This window comes from Chaetura pelagica, unplaced genomic scaffold (genome assembly GCF_000747805.2).
Source record: "Chaetura pelagica isolate M959 unplaced genomic scaffold, ChaPel_1.0 scaffold314, whole genome shotgun sequence".
Classification (NCBI taxonomy): Eukaryota; Metazoa; Chordata; class Aves; order Apodiformes; family Apodidae; genus Chaetura; species Chaetura pelagica.
The window spans coordinates 65,076-87,450 of record NW_009953218.1 but is presented as its reverse complement, the minus strand read 5'-3'; the positions used below and the strand labels follow the sequence as shown (position 1 = coordinate 87,450).

General features: G+C 36.5%; 1 protein-coding gene across 1 annotated transcript in view; it reads right to left on the bottom strand.

Annotated features, from left to right (window-relative positions):
• ZFC3H1 (zinc finger, C3H1-type containing) overlaps positions 1-22,375 on the bottom strand; it is a 43,235-nt gene that overhangs the window by 19,858 nt on the left and 1,002 nt on the right. Inside the window, exons 2-16 of the mRNA XM_009997756.1 lie at positions 17,620-18,060; positions 14,675-14,739; positions 14,222-14,420; positions 13,786-14,009; positions 12,942-13,065; positions 11,229-11,326; positions 10,146-10,349; positions 9,314-9,478; positions 5,572-5,709; positions 5,083-5,201; positions 4,684-4,830; positions 2,695-2,869; positions 2,383-2,514; positions 1,169-1,717; positions 971-1,080 (exon numbers count right to left, since the gene is read on the bottom strand). Of these exons, the coding sequence (XP_009996058.1) occupies positions 971-1,080; positions 1,169-1,717; positions 2,383-2,514; positions 2,695-2,869; positions 4,684-4,830; positions 5,083-5,201; positions 5,572-5,709; positions 9,314-9,478; positions 10,146-10,349; positions 11,229-11,326; positions 12,942-13,065; positions 13,786-14,009; positions 14,222-14,420; positions 14,675-14,739; positions 17,620-18,060 (2,890 nt within the window). The remainder of the gene's footprint in view (positions 1-970; positions 1,081-1,168; positions 1,718-2,382; positions 2,515-2,694; positions 2,870-4,683; positions 4,831-5,082; positions 5,202-5,571; positions 5,710-9,313; positions 9,479-10,145; positions 10,350-11,228; positions 11,327-12,941; positions 13,066-13,785; positions 14,010-14,221; positions 14,421-14,674; positions 14,740-17,619; positions 18,061-22,375) is intronic.

The following is a 22,375-nucleotide window of genomic DNA, read 5'->3' as shown; positions in this document are numbered from 1 at the left end:
AGGGAAAGCAAACAGCTGAAATACAATTTTAGTTCAGTTCTAGAAAAAACACGCTTATGGTCTAGTCAGTGCAAGATCAATTTCAAGTGGAAGTACAAATAGAACTGTTAAAGATTGACCTGAAAAAAGTGCAAAAAATCCATCTCAGATTTTAGAAAATGTAAACAAAATCAGGCTGAGTGGAGAAGCCAATGATTGTTTTAAATCCTCAGCTTAAGTCTTAATTTTGTGACTTCTTGCTCCTTAAGGAATTGAAGTTCTTAACATACAAGAAGATAAAATGAATACTCCTTTGATGTATTCTCCACCTTTTGCTGCTTAAGAATATAGAAATAAAAAACCCAAAGCGTAGCGTTCAAGTGCTCCCATTTAAACTCTTTAACTTTTAGAAAATAAAAGTCTGATGTGTAGAAATAAAGCTCTCTTCAGTCAAAAGACATATCTGTCAAATTGATACACTTGCAGGTGTCTATTTTAAATAAAAATGGATCTCTGTGGTCACGCCTCTTTCCACTGAGCAGAAACCCAAAAATAGATTATTGGCTCAATCTCGACGCAGGCAATGTAAATCCTAGGCAAGTTTAAACATGGCATAATTGAAATATGCTTCTGTAATTTTTTTTTCCTGGATTTTAGATTGCTTCATATTGGATATAAAAATCCTGTTTTCAAATACTTAACTACTTTTTATTTTATTTAGTTATACCACACAACAATCCAGTTGCAAGAAAGAGTATGCAATGCAACATAAAAGCAGCATACTACGCAAAAGCTAGTGACTCCTACATCCCAGAAAAACTAACTAAAATAATTAAGTTCCCTAAACTAGAAAAAATGGTTTGTGGATAGTCAGGTTTCTAACAGTAACCTGTCTTTCTGTACATGCCTGAGTATCAAGGAAGACCAGTGAAAAACACTTGAACAAGAACCCATATACACAGAAGCCAAAGAGGTGCTACAGTCTTCATACCTGTAGGATTTAAATACTAGAAGAGGACTATGATACGGTCGAAATGGAAATGGTTTCACTTCAGTTTTTTTGTTTTGTGATGTAACAAAATCCATGTCCACGGAAATTTCCTAGGAAACAGATAAAAAGATATAAAGCAACTGCAATCGATACCACCTAATAAAGGCAACCTCTATACTTAGTTTTAAAAGCACTTACCTGACCATGCAACAGATCTTCCTGAGGTACTATAAAGGCAGTACTTTTCACTAGCAGCTCTTTCAAGCTGTCAGCTTTCGCATAAAGTTTTTTCAGTTCATCAATATTCAACCCAAGGAACAACTCAGGCTCCTCTGATGCTTTTTTAGAAAGTTTGTTTTTAGTTTCTTGTTTTGGAGTGTCCATATGTTTAAGATTTGGTTTAGTGAAAGAATTAGATTCTCTGAAAGATCTTCTTCGTTCTCGGTTTGAATTAGATAAAACTTCATCATCAAAGTAGTTTTCTTCACTGTCCAAAGACAATTTATCCTGTGTAAGATCATGAAGTGATGGCTGAGGTAATGTAAACTCAGATTCTTCTTCTGCATGAGGTGCAATATTTGATTGTTCCTTGGTTTGAAGTGCACGGGCCTCTTTCAGTTTCTGAATCTTTAAAGCATATTCATACTCCAGTTGCTGCAGTCGTTTTTTCTCTAATGCAATCAATTCTGCTGAATGTTTTTTTGGACTTGATGCAGGGGAGCTCTCCAACTTCAACATTTTGTTTGGCTGAAAAAAAAAAATCCCTTTAATTTTCACATTTGCTGATTTATTGACGAAGAGGTAAATGAATCATGGGCAAGATATTTAATTCAGAGTTTAAAATATAAACTCTTGCCAAAAAATTACAACAAACAGCAGGAAAACCATGAAAGGTTTTGCCACAATTCAACTGCCAAGTTTTTCAGTTAAGTATTACCCTACATCATGTACAGGGCTTCAACAGAAGTTCTGGCCACATTTAAAAGATGATCTATACAACAACCATGCACAAAGACACAAAAGAAAAATTGAGAAGTATTTTAGTTTTGTTTTTCTGTATTTTGTTTTTCAAAAGATCAGATTCCCATTTCAGCATCTTTGCTAGATAGTTTTAACAAGATCACTGATGTCTACAGACAGTGAAGTATTTCCTTCCTTTCCACACATACAGCTCCTCTTATTCTTTATCTATTAATTCCCAAGCACAGAAGCATAGGCTTTGAACAGTTTTCTTTTTTCAATTATTTATGCTTTTTCTGTTGAATTCTCAAAAATACAGGAAACCAACAGTAAGATTCCTACAGTGCTTTTGAAATGTCCATCTATTTCCACAAAATACCATTTTAATCTTCCTAATCAAAATTGCTTCTGTTTCTCAAGTACAGCATGATTTAAGAGCATGCAACACTTACTCCAAGATGATCCTGCTCCAGCTTTCGTTTCCCAATTTCCTTACTTGCTACTGCTTTTGCACGAGCAAGGTCTTCCCCATACTTTAATGCCAGAGCTTTTTTTACTGTAACTCGTTGTTGAACTTTATGAATCTGAAAAAAGAAAAAAGTACTAAATTAAGATGCAAATTTTCAGATATGACCACATATTATATTCAGAAAAGACATGGGAACTCATGATCAATGCAAAGAAAGCCTACTGCCTCCAAAAGTCAGGTTTCCCATTTCAAGATTTCCAGCTCTAAGAAACAAATGTTTGAAAATTGAAGTTACTTGTTCTTGAAGCTTCTTGAGAAACATCTTATTAGCATTCAAGATCTTCTCCGTAGCTTGTAGCTGTTCAGCCAGTTTGTTAATCTTATTCTCAGCAATCCGAACATTCTCTCTCTTCTTGGCCTCTTGTTGCAACAAATGTTTCAAGACAGATTCATCCTTCATCAACAGAATTCTAAAAGTAGAAAACAAATGTAGCAATTATTTTTTTCCAAAGGAACATTTCTCAGAGCTACCACTGCTTCTCTGAAACCCTAGTAATTTAAGAACCCAGCTTTTTCACTTTTCAAACAACATTTTAAGTTTCTCAAGATAGTCTTAACACCCATGAGACAATAAATACTGGTAGTACATACAGCAGATTTCAGTACCCCAAGTTCAGCATGTCAGTATAAAGAAGATGAAAGCATTCTAGTTATGAGGACAGGTGAAGGTAACCAAGTGATGTGTATCTCACAGAATCACAGAACTGTCAAGAGTTGGAAGGGACCTCTAGAGATCTTCTAGTCCAACTGCTCTGCTAAAGCAGGATTGCCTAGACCACATTACTCAGGACTGCATCCAGGCAGGTCTTGAGTATCTCCAGAGAAGGGGACTCCACAAACTCCCTGAGCAGCCTGTACCAGTGCTTTGTCACCCTCACCATAAAGTTTTCCCTCATGTTCAGATGGAACTTCCCATGTTCTAGCTTGTGCCCTTTGCCCCTTGTCCTGTCATTGGGAACTACTGAAAAAAGTCTGGCTCCATCCCCCTTGCACCCACCGTTCAGATACTTAGAAGCACTCATAAGGTCTCAGCCTTCTCTTTTCCAGGCTAAAGAGTCCCAGCTCTCTCAGCCTTTCTTTGTAAGAGAGATGTTCCAGTCCCCCAATCAGCTTTGTTGCCCTCTGCTGGACTCTCTCCAATAGTTCCCTGTATCTCTTGAACTGGGGAGCACAGAACTGGACACAGTATTCCAGATGTGGCCTCCCCAGGGCAGAGTAGAGGGGGAGAATTATGTCCCTCAACCTACTGGCCACAGTATTCCTTATGCAACCCAAGACTGCATTGACCTTCTTGGCAGCAAAGGCACATTGTTGGCTCATGGATAATTTACTGCCCACCAGGATCCTTCTCAGAACTGTTTTCCAGCAGGTCCACCCCTACCTAACCTATACTGGTGCCTGGCATTCTTCCTCCCAAATTTTTCAGCTTTTTAAATTTTTAATACTATTTTTTAATGTAATACTATTTTTAATAATAGTACATGCAAACCATTGATGTTCTCCCCTTCTGCTACTTTACAGCCCAATTCTTCCTTAGGGCACATACATAAACTAGAAGAAGGTGCTAAAGCTGTAGTTCTATGGCACAATAGCAGAGTAATAAAATACAAAATGCCATGCACTAAAGGAAGCAAGATAAAGACTTAGATGGCTGTGAATAAAGGCAAGGCAGAATAATGTCCTTAAATGTATGTCTGACCAGGAACCAGTTTGTTCACAAGACCGCACAGAAATAATCAAGTGGCAAAAGCAGCAGAGAAGGGTGCAAAACATGTGTTTTCCACAGTAATTTAGATGGGGGAGAAACATGGAAAAGGCACACAGGAAAAGTTTCAAACAGCATACCTATTCTGCTGAAACACTCATTCTTAATTTGTACCAGGCATATACTACTGAAACATACTACCCTCAGAACATACCAAGTAGTGAAAAGGACACTTTTTTTTGTATTTCAGAGCTTTTAGGAGGCCCAGATTATATTCTACTCCTAACAACAAAGCCGAAAAGAGCATGACAAATCACGCTTAAAAGTTACCACCAAACACCACACTGACACTGCAACACAATTCCTTTTGTACAGCAAAAGTATTCAAGACTTAATAGTTCCAGACGACTGAAAACCAGTCGTCTGCTATACTTTAAATCATACACATTCAAAAAGATTATTTACTATTTTCATCCTGCTAAGCAAACAAAGTAGGATTTATGACAGTGAAATATATACCTGTTTTTCTTAAGCTTTGCTTCTGCTTCTGTCACTTGTTTTGTCACTACGGCTATTCTCCCAATTCCATCAACTTCACCATCAGAATTTGCAGGAGACGAATTGTTCCTCAGTGGATCAGACTTAATTAAGCGTTGCTTCTCTCGACTAAAACAGATGTTAAAAGCAAAGATACTCAGTAGCTTCAACATTCGTTTTAATGTGTACTGCCAATAGTTTCATACTTTTCAAAAAAGTAGCAAAACAAGATTATGTTAAAAGAATTTCCACAACTGAATCAACTACCTGCAGGTAATATCAAAGTTTTAAAGCTCAAATTTTCCTTCCAGTTACAAAAATAGACTAGTAAAGGACTATAAAGAACACACATTTTACTTTAACAATAAAACTCAGTTGTACCTGGCAATCTCTTCTTTTAAGAGTCTGTATTCTATCTTCTTATCTTCTGGAAGAGCCTCTGGAGTTCTCATTGGATCATTTTCTTTTTCTGATTTTGGAGGGGCTTTGATTTTTGAGGCCTGTGACAACAAGGTTCAAGTCAATACTAGCTGCACTAGTTTAAAATACAGCTATTAACCAGTATTTTTAAGATGCATTTCAGCACAAACTTAAAAGCTGTTCCAGGCTAAGATGATCTTTTAATCCAGTATTTTTTGCTAGTAATTAAAGACGCATTGAATTTTAATTGAAAAATGAAACTGAAGCATATTACAAATTCTATCTTCAGGATACCATCTTAACCAAAATATAATTTTAATTAGCTTGCACAATCCAAATTGTCTCCTTCTGATGTAATCCACTATTTCTTGGCCAAAATCTAAAGTTTAAATTTCATGTTTAAAGTGAAACAACCACAAAATAAACCTATTAAATGCTGAAAGTGTTTACCTCAACATTTCTCCTTGCTTCTTTTATCATAGATTCTAGTCCTCCAAACACACTGTTAGTTGAGTTAGATGGCTCTCCATCAGACTCACTATCATCTGAATCATTTAACGTAACCACAACAGACTTGTGTTTTGGAAGCTATAAGAATGAAAAAAAAATAAAATATAGCAAGTAGTAGTTAAGAGACATACAACTGCACATATTTACTAGAAGAGAAAAAGGAGGTTAACTCATTTTGTTATCACTGCAGACCAATTTCATATTTTAAGAAAAAACCTCAGTGTTTACGCATCTCGCTATGAGATTGTTAGATATAACATGTAAGTCCACCAGCATTTTCAACCTGCTCCCAAGTTACCTGCAACATATTTGCATCTCCATGGCCAAAGCATACAGATCTCAAACCTTTGACTCCTATAGGTCATTATTTCAACTGAACTGAAAACTATCATCTGCCATTTGCAAAGATGTTTTTTAAGTAACGAGAGGTGAAAATCACTCAAGTCTGCATTAGAAATGCTGTGGCAGACATACCAGAACTCCCTCATCTTTTTGCGAAACAGCTGTGATGCCTCTTGTCCCACAGTTATACTTAGGTGACCTTACAGTAAGCTCCTCAGGCAGTTAGAATAGGCAGAACACCAGAAGTACATAAAGAACAAATGAAACAAGATTAATCTTTTTTTGCCAACATCATCAACCAAAACAACTCACTGAAGATCTGATGACTGCCAATTCCTGCACAAAGAAAGATGCAGAAAAAAGCAGACAACTTAGTTAACCTCAAATGCTCTGGAGTTACTGCTTGGAAAGAAGCAACTTAGTTCACATTTCCAGGACTGCTCTTCCTATCACCCAGTAAGTCTGGATAATTACAGTTATACATTTAACCTTTAGCTCACCCTCCAAAGTTTTAAGTGTTCTTTAAAGCACACACTCCATGGAAAAACCCTACCTGATATCTGATATTCTCGTCTTAGACAGTGCTTAAAATAAGGATTGTATCTACTACTTCTGAATGTACTACAGCATCACTTTTGCACCACCACAGTAGAGACAGGCACAGTTCCAATTTATATTGGTGCAAAAGCACAGAATAAGGCACTGGTCCTTTCCTCAAATATTCTCTGGCAGTAGCCCCATGGAAACCTCAATTAATCATGCAAAGCAACTCACCCTTCTCATCTTCAAATGCTCAATACACTCCTACCCTATCACTGTCTCTTGGTATGAAAAGACCAAAGCCGCCAAGCTGTTTTTGGCACAGTTGTATAGGGCAGACCATCTCTAACTGCCTTCCCTGCTTTTCTTCTAGGAGAAAAGCTGATAGTGGAGAGGGTCTAAGTGAGGTTTCTCCAGGTGTTTTTTCCCCAGGTGTTATTTTTTCATGTAGTTCAACAAAATGTTTAACAATCAGTAAAGTAACACCAGGCAACTACCATCACACTACCTTCAGTAAGATTAGCTCCTACTGCAGCCTCAGCTGTAACACAGGATCTCTCCACAACGCTCTGAGACATATTTTCAATCTGTAGTGAACAAAACCCTGAGCGACTATGACTACTTTGAAAAAGGGTTCAAGATGTCATTGAAAAAGCGAACTAGTATCTCTGGGCTATTTCATTATGCAGAGATCCTCAGCTCCACAGAACAAATAACAAGGTTTGTAAAGTTAAAACCTCTTCTGAAATATGGTACAGCACACTCAAGCGCTCAAAAGCTATCAAGACCCCAAAACCATGAAGCTAGACTTCCAAAACTTGAAGAATCTGTATTTTCTAAATCTTTGTGAATTTTACATTTCTGGCTATATCCAGCACTGCTCACAGAAAACCTATCCATTTTTAAGTTCAAAACAAAGTTCTCATTAGTTCACTTTTGAAGCTCTAGTAAGAAATATGAAATGCTACAAAAGGAAAAAAAGCATAAGTGTTCAATACAAATTATTTCACAAGAGCTTAAACTAACAGGAGCAATTTATATTGTTTTCACAGAAGACAAAAATACCTTGTGACTTGTCTCCTTTAAAAAGTATTTGGCCATAATTTCTTTAACAGATACCTATCTTATTTTAAATACTCCATAACCCAAACTATTTGAAAAAATATTAATAAACACAAAATGCTTTGTTCCTATAATAATTTTTGTAAAAAAGACACTATCCAAGCCAGATTCAAATACAAGGTATTAATCTCTCAGCTTTAACTAAGCCAACTGTCATTAGCAACAGGCACCACACTTCAGTCGCAGTTTTTTTAACGTTTACATAATACCTTTCAACAGCACAGATTATAAGAGACATGTATTATGTGACTAAAACAAGTCCCCAGTAATGTGTTCTCCTTCATTTATGTAACAGCAGTTATATAGAAACTATCAGGACAATAGACTATGTGGTAACTTAAGGAGGTTTTTTTTCAGAATAGGTTTAGTATTTAACATGAGAATATAAATAAATGTGTAATGATTATAGGATACAAGCATGCCCAAATTGATAAACTCAAGTTTATCTAGAATTTGAAGTAGATTTAGAAGGCTGGTACAGAAAAAAAAAAAAAAAAAATTCATCCACTTTAAGCTGAAGAGCACAAGTTTCCTACAGCAAGGAAAGAAGGCCTTAGAATGAATACTCATTCTGCCATCTTGAGCTTTTTTTTCGTTATGGCACCAGGCGACCAAGTGATCATACAGCCTGAATTTACAAGAAACCTGTTGGCCAGGTACAGTTAGTATCTAAGTGATACAATAGCCTGACACTACATATTCCTTCAATTGTAGTTTTAAATAATTGGTTTATTAGAGACAATGTAGCTTTGTCTGTCCGTGGATGGACTCAATTATACTATTTGTTAGTGAACCTGCATGGGAAAGAGCTACACCAAATAAAGCTTTGTAAGATGTTTTGTTAAAATAATGACAAACTATCCACTCTATATGGTTCACTGCTATAAGCAGAACAGTAAAGTACACGGGCTTCCAGTCTGGCATCACACAGGCAAATATGTTTTTATAATACATTTCCAACAATCCAAGGAGACTGCAGACATCACAAATCAAATGCTAGCTGCGCATACCTCCCACGACCACTCAAATGAAGGTCAAGCTACAAATTACGGCTTGAGTTAACGTAATCAAGTCTGCTGCTGCCTGAAGAGGAGAATACTCTCCTCCAGCTTCTACCCACGCACACAGACATGCCATCTGCCACCACTTTTGTGCTAGCCTTGATGCTCACACTGTTCACTGAAAAAACTCAAGTAGAAGGAAAAGTATCTTTTCCCCTCCACGATTAGTCTTCTAGCAAGTTTAACATGTTAAATAAATTAATCAACAGGACTGATGCTGCAGATCCCGGCTTAAAAGAGACACCATCTGGCCAGGAGTAGGAGAAAGAGCACCTGTTTTTGGCTAACAGTGATTAGACTGTCTCAGCTACCACTAAACAGCACCTTTTAGTCTGTGCTAATTTGGAAAATAAATTAAGTATATTTACAATGTCTTTTCTGTCCAGTGAGTGCTGGTGTCTTTTGATACATTCTTAAAGCTGTCAATTCTTACTTCAGTGTAAAATCCCTTCTAGAAGAGCATCTGGACTATCAAAGTTGTTAGTATTTCAAATGTTTTATTGAAGCTCCACCATTCCCTACTGTATCCCTAGAAAACCTCAAGTCTGCTGTTCACTTGCACTGAGGACTACATCCATTCACAGCCTTATTAATAGAAAGCACCAATATTTCCTTACTGTTATAACTGCTCGCGGAGGTCTTGGTACTCTAACAAACTTTGTATTTTGTACCCGTGGCTGAGACACAGTATTAATACTGACAGCAGTCAAATTGCTTCTTGGCACAGACTGAAAATTATCTGGAACAGGAGGGGAAGGTGGACCACTGTTACTTGAAGTTTCCTAACAAAACAGAACAAAAATACAGTCATTAAAACACACGCTATACACACATACTTTGAAAGACCTGAGCATAAATGAGATTGTTCCATACACGTCTTGAAATTGTGATTTAGGTAGACTATCCAAAAATATTAAACAAATCATGCAATTCTGCAATAATCAAAAAGGTACAGAAGAACATGCTAGTTTTTCCACAGATCAACTGCAAAAGACCTATAGGTCCAATACCTATTTCATTTTTCAAAACAACAACATTGCTTCTCAGATCTAAAAAAACAAACCAACAAAAACCAAACCAGGTAACCTCCTCTAACTCATTTGCTACCCAGTTGAAACAAAAGTTAAACATCTTTCTTAGCAACAGATGATAAATAATAAACCTTTTTAGCAGAAAATAAAATCCCCATTACTATTTTTCAGTACTTTGGAGTTTCATGTTCCCTTCAGACATAAAAGACAAGCTGCAATTTGCAATTCAAATGGTGTTCCAGGATTACTTTTGTTTCAGTTTCTTTTGGGGGGCAGAGGGTGACAGAAACTCAAGAGAATTTTACTATTTTAAAGTCATAGAAAGGCCCCATGAAAATAGCCTGTAATCCTCACTTAGCAGTTCACATTTAAATTTTGGTCAAGATTGCCATCTAGAGGTTTACATTCAATGGAGTACCTCAGATCTGAAAGCTCGTTTGTTAGCTAGAGACTTGAGTAATTCTTCTCTTAAGAGCATCTCCTCTTCCTCTTCTTCATCAGCAAATGGAGGTTTTGGTGGCTGTTCAGGCTCTTCAGGGGGAAGTGGTGGAAGAGGTGGAGTGGGCTCAAGAGAAATACAAGAAATACCCTCCACATAAAGCTGGCTCAAGGACGGTACAGGCTAAGATAAAAAGGAAAATGGGGGTTTGAAATGTGAAAATTACTACTACTTTGTAATGATTTAATCACTGTCAATGGCTGCTGCATAATAGTAGTTAGTCAAATAAAGTAATGGAAGTAACAAGGTTACATTGGGATATTAAAGTATTACAGACATACAAACTAAACATAAATAAGACTTCAGAACCAGGTGTAGTCTAGCCACAGAAATGTGGCTGACCAGATAGGTTCACATCGCTTGAAAAACTAGTCAAACAGTTTTATGACTTTGTCTTGGCTAACAAAGTTAGTTTCCATTAATCAAAAATTCAGAAGCCATCACAGCAGGGAATGGCAACTTTCTACTGCTTCACTAAGAAAGTTAACGGAATGTGGTAAGAAAAAAACTACATTAATTCAATTTCCGGGTGGACTCTTAGGTGAGAAGACAAGACAATGTACAGTAAAAATGCAGTTTGAAAGGAGAACTGCGACGAGTTACATTTTTTATTGTTATTTTCTCCCCTAGGTACCAAGCCAGAATAATCGTATCTACATGCGTGGCCTAGAGGGAAGAGGTAAAATTGCCTTATGCTAGCAATTCTAATTCATTATTTTTCTTTATGTATTTTTACTTTGTTACAAAATAGCAGAGCTCGAACAATGAAGAGAAAATCTTAGCTCAATAGGGAGAACTTCCATTAAACAGGAATTCATCCAGTCAAAAAATAGCTGAAATAAAGAGTTTTAAAAGTCTAGCAGATAGTTCAAGAGAAACACCAAACAGATAACTGCATCAAAAACAGAATCTAAATTTAATCCTAACTTTAGCATTAAAAATAAGATACAAAATAAGAATGATCAGTATTTTCAAAACCACACTCCTTTCAAGGTTACTTACCGGAATTGGAGGTGGCAGTGGCAAGGAAATTGGTGGTACTGGAGGTGGAAAGTATCCTATTGGACACTCAAAGAAAGGAGGTTGCACTGGAGAAGCAGCTGCAATTAAAAAAATTCTCAAGTGTAAGGAATCTGAAAGGTAATTACTAAACACCAACTTATGCTTATACTTCAACAGATTTAGTGCAGCAGAAGGAAATTACAAATATTTTTTACTAGGCACCAATTTGAAAGGTAACATGAGAAACAGCACAATGCATTTATTTCTTACCTATTTGTGTACAAAAAGAGTACCTACCTGTCCTTTTTCTATTTCGCATACAAAATACAAGTACAGTCAAACAGTACTACTAATGTAGTGATTCCAAATTATTCACCCCTCTTTTAATTTTCAAGAATCTACCTTTTTAAACCAGATATTTCAACACAGTCTCCAGATCACTGGCTATCAGAAGTACAAATTAGGACAGAAGCACACTAAATGCACAGCTGACACTAAATTCTGAAATGTAAAACTAAAGGTTTCTTCAAGAGGAGATTCATGTAGCTTTCATGCCCAAAACAGCAGATGCAGTATCTTAAAGTGTAAGGAAAGGCTGATAAGAAAGCAAGAGAAAAAAAAAAAGCAAGATGAAAAGCAAGACAATTAAAATGGCCAATAAAATAATATGCTTACAGAAGCTCTCTCAACACTCCACATGCTGATATGGAACAAGAAAACCTGAATACCTCAAATACATTTCAAACTCAGAGTCAATATTTAGGCTGGAAGAGACCTCTGGAAGGCATATGCCCCAGCACAGGTGCTCAAAGCAGAGCTGCTCCTAAAGTCAGGTTGCTAAGGACCTTGCCCAGTCGAGTTCCAAGTATATTTGAGAACAAAGATATCACAACATTTCCAGTTAACCTGTTCTACTGTTTGACCATTTTTCCCTTCTATCTATCCAGAACTTTTTTTTTTTTAAGACGCAAGTGTTGCCCCTTCTCCTTCTATTGCACACTGCACAGAAGAGTTTGGCTCTGGCTTCTCTAACTGCACACTAGGTAGTCAAAGACTGCAGCAAAACACTTCCTTAGCCTTCTCTTCTCAACACAAACTCAGTTCTCCCAGTCTCTTTCCATAAATTAAGTCCCCCACTCCCCAATGAACTTTATGAAAAACAGGCCTAAAACAGCTTCCCTTAGTAAAAAATGTCCTCCTAGCACATCACTATCCTTCTTCTACTGTGAAACCAGAAAACTGATGCAGTGTCATCAGTGTTTAACAGCCTCCCCTCAACGACCCATTTAGTCACAGTGCTCCAACTCAAAGCTGCAGTCCCACCTTTAACACCCACAGCCACCCTGCTGACTCACATCACTTCATGTCCAGTGGAACCCGCAGGCCCTTTTTTTTTTTACAAAGCTGCTGCCTATACAATCAACAGCCTGGAGCCCTTGCTTACTATACAGCTTCTTTGGGATGTAAAAGATTAAACTCTCCAATACTGCAATGAGAACAATCTACCCTCAAAGACCTTCTAAATACCACAAGAGCAGAGATAGAGAGGAAAAAGAGTCACCGTTAAAGCAAGAAAGAATTAGCTTACCTTAAAATTTTAGCTCTCTGTCACATCTCAGAAGAAATACTTTTTCCCTCTAAATGATAGCGCATTTCTTATTTGTTAACTATTTTTACCAATCATCATATAAGAAAACTGTAAATAAGTCTTACCTGGAGAGTTAGTTTCACTATCTGTATCCATAGCAACTTCATCATAATTATCATACTGATAAATGCCTCCAGCACTCTCTGTAGGCTGCTTATCGAAACACCATCTAAAGTCTGTATCTGAAGACTAAACACACAAAAAAGTGTATTTTATTTAGCTGGTCTTATGTTATTCTTTTAGAGCAAATAAATTGAAATTAAAGACCCTTATAATTTTGTCTTCTAATTGCTTCACAAATACAATTTACTTAAGCTGGTACAAAAAGAGCAAACTCAATATTACCTTTTAATCAGATCCACTACAGGTAGTGACTCAACAAACAAGCAGTTTTAAAACTGAATCTCTGGGGGGATGTGAGGGTGTCGTAATACACAGAAGCCACTTTTAAATACCTATTAGGCCATTATGTGCTATCTGGTAAATTGCCATGGTTATTTATTTCTGAAATGCCAGAAGATAATAAAATGCTTTATTAGTTCTGTTAATCTGTCATGGCAATTACTAAGATCACTTGAACTACCCTTGTTAAGAGACCACAAAAAACTGCCCAAGGATCATCTTCACTACGACAGAGGTTGAGTGTTTAGGTGAAATATGTTCTGATCATTCTAAGACTGATGCCTTCAGGTAGAATCCTTTTATTGTCCCAGAAGGAGCCACAATACCACAATGAAACCTGCCCAGAGACTATACACCAATAAATCAGATTGTTTAAAGAATGCCTAACACTATATGAATGCAAATCAATGTTTAGTAAACACTGAAAATATGCACAACAGAGGCAAGAGAGAACTCACTCACAAATCCTAACCAGAACACCTGACCACCATATAACATATTTGTTACCCTGCTTCTTGATCTCCTTTTTCCTCCAACCAGCTTCATAAATCGATTGTACTGCTCTTCTTGATTTGAGAGGTCCCTAATTTTTCTGATTTCTTCTTCTCTTTTCCTTCTCTCCTCTTCTTCCTCTTGTTTCCTCTGGTCTTCCTCTTTCTGACGCCTGTCTTGCTCCTTTTGCTGCTGCATCTTCTTCGATGTCTTTGTCTGTTTCCTCAAAACTTGCTTGGCTTTAAATAAAAATAAACATTATTAACTCCACCTTACCTAATTGGTTGCCCCTAATCCTAGATTCTTCAAGAGCTCTGAGTAGCTGTACAAGGTTTTAGAAGGATTAAATGCTCACTGCCCAATGTTTCACATAACATGCTATCTTTTCGGGGCTTTTTCATTTCAGAGGTCATGCCATTGACAGTCATTTCAGTAACATTGAACTCATTACCTGTAGCACTACTTTTTTTTGTTGAATGTGCTTTTGTACTGGCTTTGACTTTCTGTGTTACACTTTTCGTTTTTGTCAATTTTTCCTTGCTTTCCTTCATCACCTGTTGCTCTTTTTGCTGCCATTTTTTACTAGCAGACTGAAGTGCAAGAAGCCTAAGTTGCAATTCAGACATCTCCTCCTCATCATCAAGCAGCTTCTTGAGAAGAAAAGAGAAGAAAGGATAAGACAAAAAGTCAAGAAACATCACTTAATAAATTTTTTTTTTCAGTCTTCTGAAGTCTGTCCCAAGATTTTTACTACAAGAAAGCTTAAAAATCCTGCTGTACTGTTAAGTATTATTCCTTAAGAAGGGACTGTTTATACTAATACGACATGCTTGGACTGCAATTTGGAAAAAGCCAGAGTATCACAATGCAATTAGGCCTTATCTACAGAGGAGTACTTTCTTACCTTTTCAGATGTAACATCTGAGCTGCTAAGCTTTCGAACTGATGTTTGCTCTTTGTCTTCTGTACCTTTCAAAAGAAAACACCATATTTTTGAGCTAGTTGTTACTCATGAGATAGAGCTACATCAGAAAGATGAGCTGAATTTAACTGACACATTTTATCAGTATCATTGGTACATAGTGTAAAACAGAATAGCAGTTATATGTGTAAGACCACATAACAAACTTTAATGTAAACTTGGCATATCTGATGAAATCCACATCACTATGATGCCAGAAGCCTAAGGCAAGCTTTGTCATTTTTTAAATAATTCTGTCTTAAAGTTGCCACATACTTCCCCAAGGGGCAGAGAAGGAAAAATAAACATAACCACGATTTGGAGACACATGGAAAAGACAACTTATTGCCATCTGTTTTATGCTACCATCTCATTTCAGCTGCTGTCCTGAGCATCTCAGATTTCATAGCAGCTATTTTAAGTAACTGGAAAGTCTTCTGCAGAATTAAATATAAAGCCCCAAAGCTGCAGCAACACACTTGCTCCATTTCATGTCAAATGAGACTAGAGTCATCCTATGGAAATGAATAGTAAACAGTAATGCTTTCCTGCTGAACATTAAATAATTGACACATTGATTTATTAGACTGCCCAAAATCCATTTGATTACTAGTATGGATACATATATACACTAACATTTTACATTTTATCTAATATACATAAAAGATGTTATACTATTATGTACTTCTATTATACCTAATAGCTTAGCAAAGTTATAATTGTAAAATGTAAATATAACCACACATATATAAGCATATCTGAACCAGAGGACCAAAACAAACATTTAGAGAGAAGCTTGGATATCTTTTCCTGTTGGACTTTCTTCAAATAGAGATTTCTTCCAACAATTCAAATTGACAGAAAGTAAGTTTGCACACCATACAGTTTTTATGCTCTTCCTAGCATTTTACAAAAAGTCACATTCAGAAAGGTGCTGTTTAAAATATACCAAACTTTATACCTAAAAAAAAAAATTGTATGGAACAAATGCTGACGGTCTTCCTGCTTGCACATGCATGTGTTTTTTAAAAGCACATATACAATAGGAAGCAAAATAATACCTCTCTACATCCATATGTATTCTAAAAGAAAATTCAAAAAAGTTAGACACTAAGCCAAGATCAAAACCATTCAGCCAAGATAGATACAGGGAGACTGAGATGGTATAGCAGTTTCCATGATGCAGACATATGCAGGGACATACTACACAAACCAAAATGTTCTTCCAAATCAGAAGGGGACAACACAGGCAGAACAGACTAATGGGTAAGAAAGGAAGGAAAGCAGGGAATACTGTAAAGCTTCTGTCAAATCAGGTGAAACCACAGAAAATTATTTCTAGAAATAGATACAAACTTTTAGCACAAGTTCTTCAACTTCTACAGTAGTACATGCTCACTTGATACACATGGATCTGCAGTAACTGAAGTTGGCTGGGTTTTTCTACTTTGGAAGCCTGTATTACATTGTCATAAGCAGTCACTCATACGTAAGTCTACTTTCAGATCATTTTCATTTTCAGATCATCATACATTTGAGTGGTATACTAAAATACTCAAAGATGTATGTGCAAAGACACTAATCTAAACATGCACACTCTATATATATATTCACTATCATGTGATCTTTATTTTCAACTTCATTGCTTCTAAATTTTAAAGTTGGACCTTTTATTGAGATTGTTTTTCTTTTTAGATCTGTCTTTTACTCCTGCCTTGCCATGTTCTCTCCCTGCAGACTACTGTTTTCATTATATGCTCAAGACCTGCTCTTTTTCCTCATAACTCCCATTAAACACTACCTCTTAAAGAGTACCATAATCTATTGATGGTAAAGGCATGGGGGAGAAATACCTAAAATGAGGTGGTTTGACTAATATTGGTTTCCTCTTCCATTTTATTTACAGGCTTTGTCTTCTAAATTCTCACTTTGAAATTGCATATAAATAATTCTGACTTTCAGTGTTCTAGTCCTACATTTTTTCATACTCCTACTAATCACTCACCTATATTCTTAACCCATCTATTTACTACTTTGTCTCTTCCCACTCAAATTGATAGTTCACACACATTGACAAATTAGCTAAACACTTATTAGAATTAGATGAAGCCTCAGAATAGGAAGTTTAAACTCGTTGCCTTTTTTTTGCTGCAACTTAAGAAGTAAGCTCAAGGACTTTACCACAGGTCAGCTGGACCCCGTAACTTGTTTCTCACTAACCTCTTTGATTTTGGTTTGCACACTCTTTGGCCTGCATTCCAGAACTACCTGGACAAGATACTCATTCTACCTTTCAACTACATTTCTCCCACAAATCCTTTCCATTTCTGGTCTGTGATTTCTTCACTAGTCATTAATATCAATTATGACCAAAGTAATTCTAGTGAAAATATCTCATCGAGACTTGCTACACTGAAAAGAACATCTAACAAAGATGAAATGGAGAAAAAGATGCCTCTAAATGCTATATGTTCAGCTATAAAACACTGACATTTTGGTTCTGCAAAAACAAAAAAGAAAAACAGAAGCAAAACTGTAAGTGAAAACAATTTACTTCTGCTGTGAACAGCAATTAAAACCTTCAAGTCTTGTCCTCTTCCTTTCTGCTAATCAGGTAGTCTTAAGAAAATACACTAGCTGAAAAAAAAACCCCAAAAAAAGCCACAACCAAAACCACCACAAAACCAAAAACAAGCTTCCAAGCATGTTTATACGATTTCTTGAATTACATAAAACAGGAATTAACTACATCACTCCTATAATTTAAAACATGTAGCATTTTAATAAAAATTAGTATTTTAATTGAAGTAAAGATTTCCCCAACATCTAATAAAGTATGACAACAGCAAACAAAAAGAACTTTACAAGCTAAAGTAACAAGTATTTACCTTGGCTGGATTCTGTGACTTCAGATTTTTGTGATGACTGCTTCGTGCATTCTTTACCTTTTTTTAATCTGCTTCTCTCAGCTGGAGTAGGCAGTTTTTGTCTGAGAGGTTTCAGTTCAAATGCCTGAAAGCCTATAACCGGATTTTTCTCCTCAGGAGATACTTCTTTAATAGAATCCGTTGTAATACTGTCATTTTCTACAGTTGCTTGGTCCTCAGTGTCCACTGTTTTATCATTGTCTTGTTGTTCATGTTCTTCCCTGTTGCTCAAAGCCAGTCTTTCATCTTTATTAATGTATTCAAGCTCTAATTGTATCTGCTTATACTTCAAGAGCAGATCCTCAAAACTTTCTTCCACCGAGTTTTCGTTCTTAGAAGAGTAGTTCTGCTTTCTGGATGGGGACCTTCCAAAGGTTTTGGCTGAATCACTGGTCAAGAAAACTAGGACAAGAACACGTATGACCTTAAAGCAGTGGTGATATTACCACTGAAGACTGAACTATGACAAGCAGAACTTAAAATCATTCTAGTATTTTATTTTACCTTAAGGCTAGCTTGTAAACTATCCCATATGAGCCACATGCAAAAGATATTATTATTTATTGACAGCTTAAACATTTTATCAAATCAACAATTTAAAATAGCCTACTTAAGACATAAATTTCATTAATTGCTGAGAAGTCTTGTCTCACTCACACCACCCTCCCCAAAACAATAGCTGTAACACTGAGAAGGCTCCCTATCATACAGAGTATGCCAATTCATAACTCAAGTCTTGATTCCCCAACTGACATTCTGAAAAAAATAGGTTAAATTCTTTCTCGCTCCTCCTTTCTAAAAATGTGAAGTCTAACCACAGCCCAATTACACCTTACAGAAACTAGTTCAAAAAAATGAGAAAAATTGACCACTGAAGTGAATACAAAAAGTGGCTAAAGACTTGCATTTAAAACATTTAGGAAACGCTGAAAGGGGATTGGGAATTACCAATTGCTTGGCAAAGTTCATCTATGCATGATCAAGGGATAGATTTTCTAGACAACATCCTGTCCAAGGCAGGCAAGGGAAATATGCTTAGGGAACTGTATCCACAATGAAAGTTCTCACTACTATATTTTACTTTAACCTGCACTTTGTCTTACCTTAACCTGACACTTGAAAAGATAAACTATCCTGTAAAACAATCATACTCGGGGAAAAATCTTTTAGGACACCACGTCAGGTTTGACTCATTCAACTTTCAGAACCAACCCCACTGTGGTAACAGTTGACTTACACCAAGTTATGTGAAATGCTTTTCCATCAATGTCATCTCTTGAAACAATAAATGAAGTAAAACCAAAAGCTAAAATAGGTGTTCTCTGAATGCAGACATACTGAATCCTGAGAAAGATAGCTTTATATTGGTCTTCTGCTCACAACATGCATTAAAAACTTGGATGTTTTGCTATGTTAACTTCTAACATAAGTAAGAAGAATCTTGGTAGTCATCCCAGAAAAACAACTTCTGTAATATCAAGAAATGTTTTTATATACAACACTTTCTCAAGCTTCAGCACAAAAAGGAGAAACTAGCAAAAGACCAACTATTAAAATGCAGAAGGTAATCAAACAACCTATAAATATGCTGAAAATACTAAGAGCTGTGTGCAGTATAGCATAAAATTACGTAATAAGTATATTTGGCAAATTAATTTCCAACATATTTCTACTTCCAAAAAGGCAACTACATTAGTGATTTTGTGAGACACAGGGAAGTCTGAAGCTACTTATGTGATTAAACATAATTTATAAAAACAAGCAGCTAGTATTTAATGTTGAAATACTGCGATAGCTTCTGGAGTTGTGCAAAAAGACAAAGCTTTTAAATGTTTTCTGTGCTTAGGATAATAAAATTGCTAGAACTCCCACAATGGCATAAAGCAGAAATTCTGTGTTTCACATACGTAGAAATTTTTTTACATGTGGCTCTACGCACAGACTGAAAAACTACACGGAGTGCTATGAAAGGCACACAGGCACATATATATTCAAAAGCTATTATTTCATCAACTCAAGAGAAACTTCATTATACAACCAAGGAATTTTAAAAAAAAAAGTCCAATTAAAGAAACTGTGGGTTAGAAGTGCAAAAAAATGTATGCTGCGAAAAGTTCAAATTCAATGGAAGCAGAAAGTCACATTTTGGTTCCATATTTCAGACTCAAAATTGCACAATCCCCTACGCAAGAATTGCTGAGGAACAACTACTCAAAAGCTTTGTGTTGAAGTTGCTAGGAACTAAAAGAGAAAAGCCCACTAAAAGTTAAAACCCAAAGAAAAGTAACAAGAATTCAAGTGCTCCTCTGGTTCACTTGCTCCATTTATACGTGTACTTCTACAAAGCACTGTGCAAAGTACCATTTCCAAAGAATTTTAAAATAAGCCATCTCTCTCTCAGCACTTAAACATTTTGCTTTCTGGGGGAATTCCAAATACCATTTGAGGCCAGAACTTGTACCAGTTGATATGAAGGTCTCATATGAAGTCACATTCCAATGAACTATGTCCCCTACTCCATTAACATTAGCAACATGGAGGTACCTTAGTATTTAGGAATCCTATCATATTGACTCCTTCAGGCTGCAAGGACATGAAAAACACAGAACAGAACTTACACTGAGAGGACATAATGGCCCTTCCTTAACTGCATGATCCATAAACTGAACCTCACTTTAAAATGAGCAATAGTATTAGAAACTTCTCTACCACGTTTAAACAGAAAAGTGCATTTTAGGTATCAGGGGGGAAAAAAGAAAAATCTTCCTCATTTTCTGCTTTTAGTTTGCAAACAGGATTCTCAGTTTCCAAATGCTCTTTTAATTAAAAACAAGAAGGCGGCTGTATCAGTACTAACAAGCATTGCAAGGTCTGCTTAGGATTATATGTTTGCCCTCCAAATTATTTATTACACAGAATCATTTTCTGGTACTCAGAACAATACCGCAAATTAAGAGACTTAAAATGTACTTTCAGCACTAGAACTGTCTTACTGTGTGACCTCAGGCAAATCACATCTTCACTTACTGCCTTGAGATAAGATCCTCGAATGAAGAGTTCTTACTGAAACTGCAACAATCCTGTAACCTTACAAGATGAGATTAAATAAAAGCATATCTTTACCACTAGTTTACATGTTCCACATTTAAAAAAAAATAACATGGATAAATAATTTTGTATCTAAAGTAACACAAAGATCCAGTGAGTAGCTTAAGGGTTGTCACAAGTAAGAAAAATTCCTGTTCCTGGAATCAAGCAGCAGAGTCAAGCAAACAACACATATCCTTTGACTACTAGTACAAAGGACAATAAAACACTAAGATTTAGGAAAATGGATTTTAACCACTAGTTCTCTAGTTCAGTGTTTTTTACACTTGTCTGTATTTTCAGTTAAGCAACAATGTAGTTACATCAAGTTTTAGTATCAAGCTGCCCATAAATGACACTTGGCATAAATTCTTTTTCTATAGCAAACCTGGAAAACGACAGCAGCTTTCTCCATAACTTCGGCAGTTCCTACTCCTAAAGGAAAGAATTTCTGAAACTCTGTTAAAAGCCACCTAACTAACTCGTAAGAGCAATCAGCAGAGAACACCCCCCAAAGAATGCCCAGTATGGCTTTATAAAGAACTAGAGCTTTCCCAAGTTACCCAAACTCCAACATAAACCACACTATGTGCATTCTGAAGACCCCGGTCAACTTCGGTTTAAAGTTGGCTTGAGCTATTGTGTGACAGTCTTACAAGATGAGATTAAATAAAAGCATATCTTTACCACTAGTTTACATGTTCCACATTTAAAAAAAAATAACATGGATAAATAATTTTGTATCTAAAGTAACACAAAGATCCAGTGAGTAGCTTAAGGGTTGTCACAAGTAAGAAAAATTCCTGTTCCTGGAATCAAGCAGCAGAGTCAAGCAAACAACACATATCCTTTGACTACTAGTACAAAGGACAATAAAACACTAAGATTTAGGAAAATGGATTTTAACCACTAGTTCTCTAGTTCAGTGTTTTTTACACTTGTCTGTATTTTCAGTTAAGCAACAATGTAGTTACATCAAGTTTTAGTATCAAGCTGCCCATAAATGACACTTGGCATAAATTCTTTTTCTATAGCAAACCTGGAAAACGACAGCAGCTTTCTCCATAACTTCGGCAGTTCCTACTCCTAAAGGAAAGAATTTCTGAAACTCTGTTAAAAGCCACCTAACTAACTCGTAAGAGCAATCAGCAGAGAACACCCCCCAAAGAATGCCCAGTATGGCTTTATAAAGAACTAGAGCTTTCCCAAGTTACCCAAACTCCAACATAAACCACACTATGTGCATTCTGAAGACCCCGGTCAACTTCGGTTTAAAGTTGGCTTGAGCTATTGTGTGACAGCCTCCGAAGGGCTGGAAGCAAAGACTAAAAAATAGTGGATCCTTCATTGCCCAACAACGGAAATTAACAAGCTTAGGGTTTTAGCTTTACAACTGTGACACTTTAATTATATACGTTAAAACTGCCGCACGGAAGACGGACCCCGCTTCACAATACTCGCGCTTCGGGCCAGAAAAGCAGCTACCCGGGATTCAATCGACTAAGGCTTTTGTTTCAAGGCTACACTTGCTTTTTTCCTACATGGGGCTGGTCAGCTAGGTTGCAAGCCAGGTCACGGCAGTAATCCGGATTCCCAGGAGCCTCTCCTGGAGAAGCAGGGCCGGCTGCCC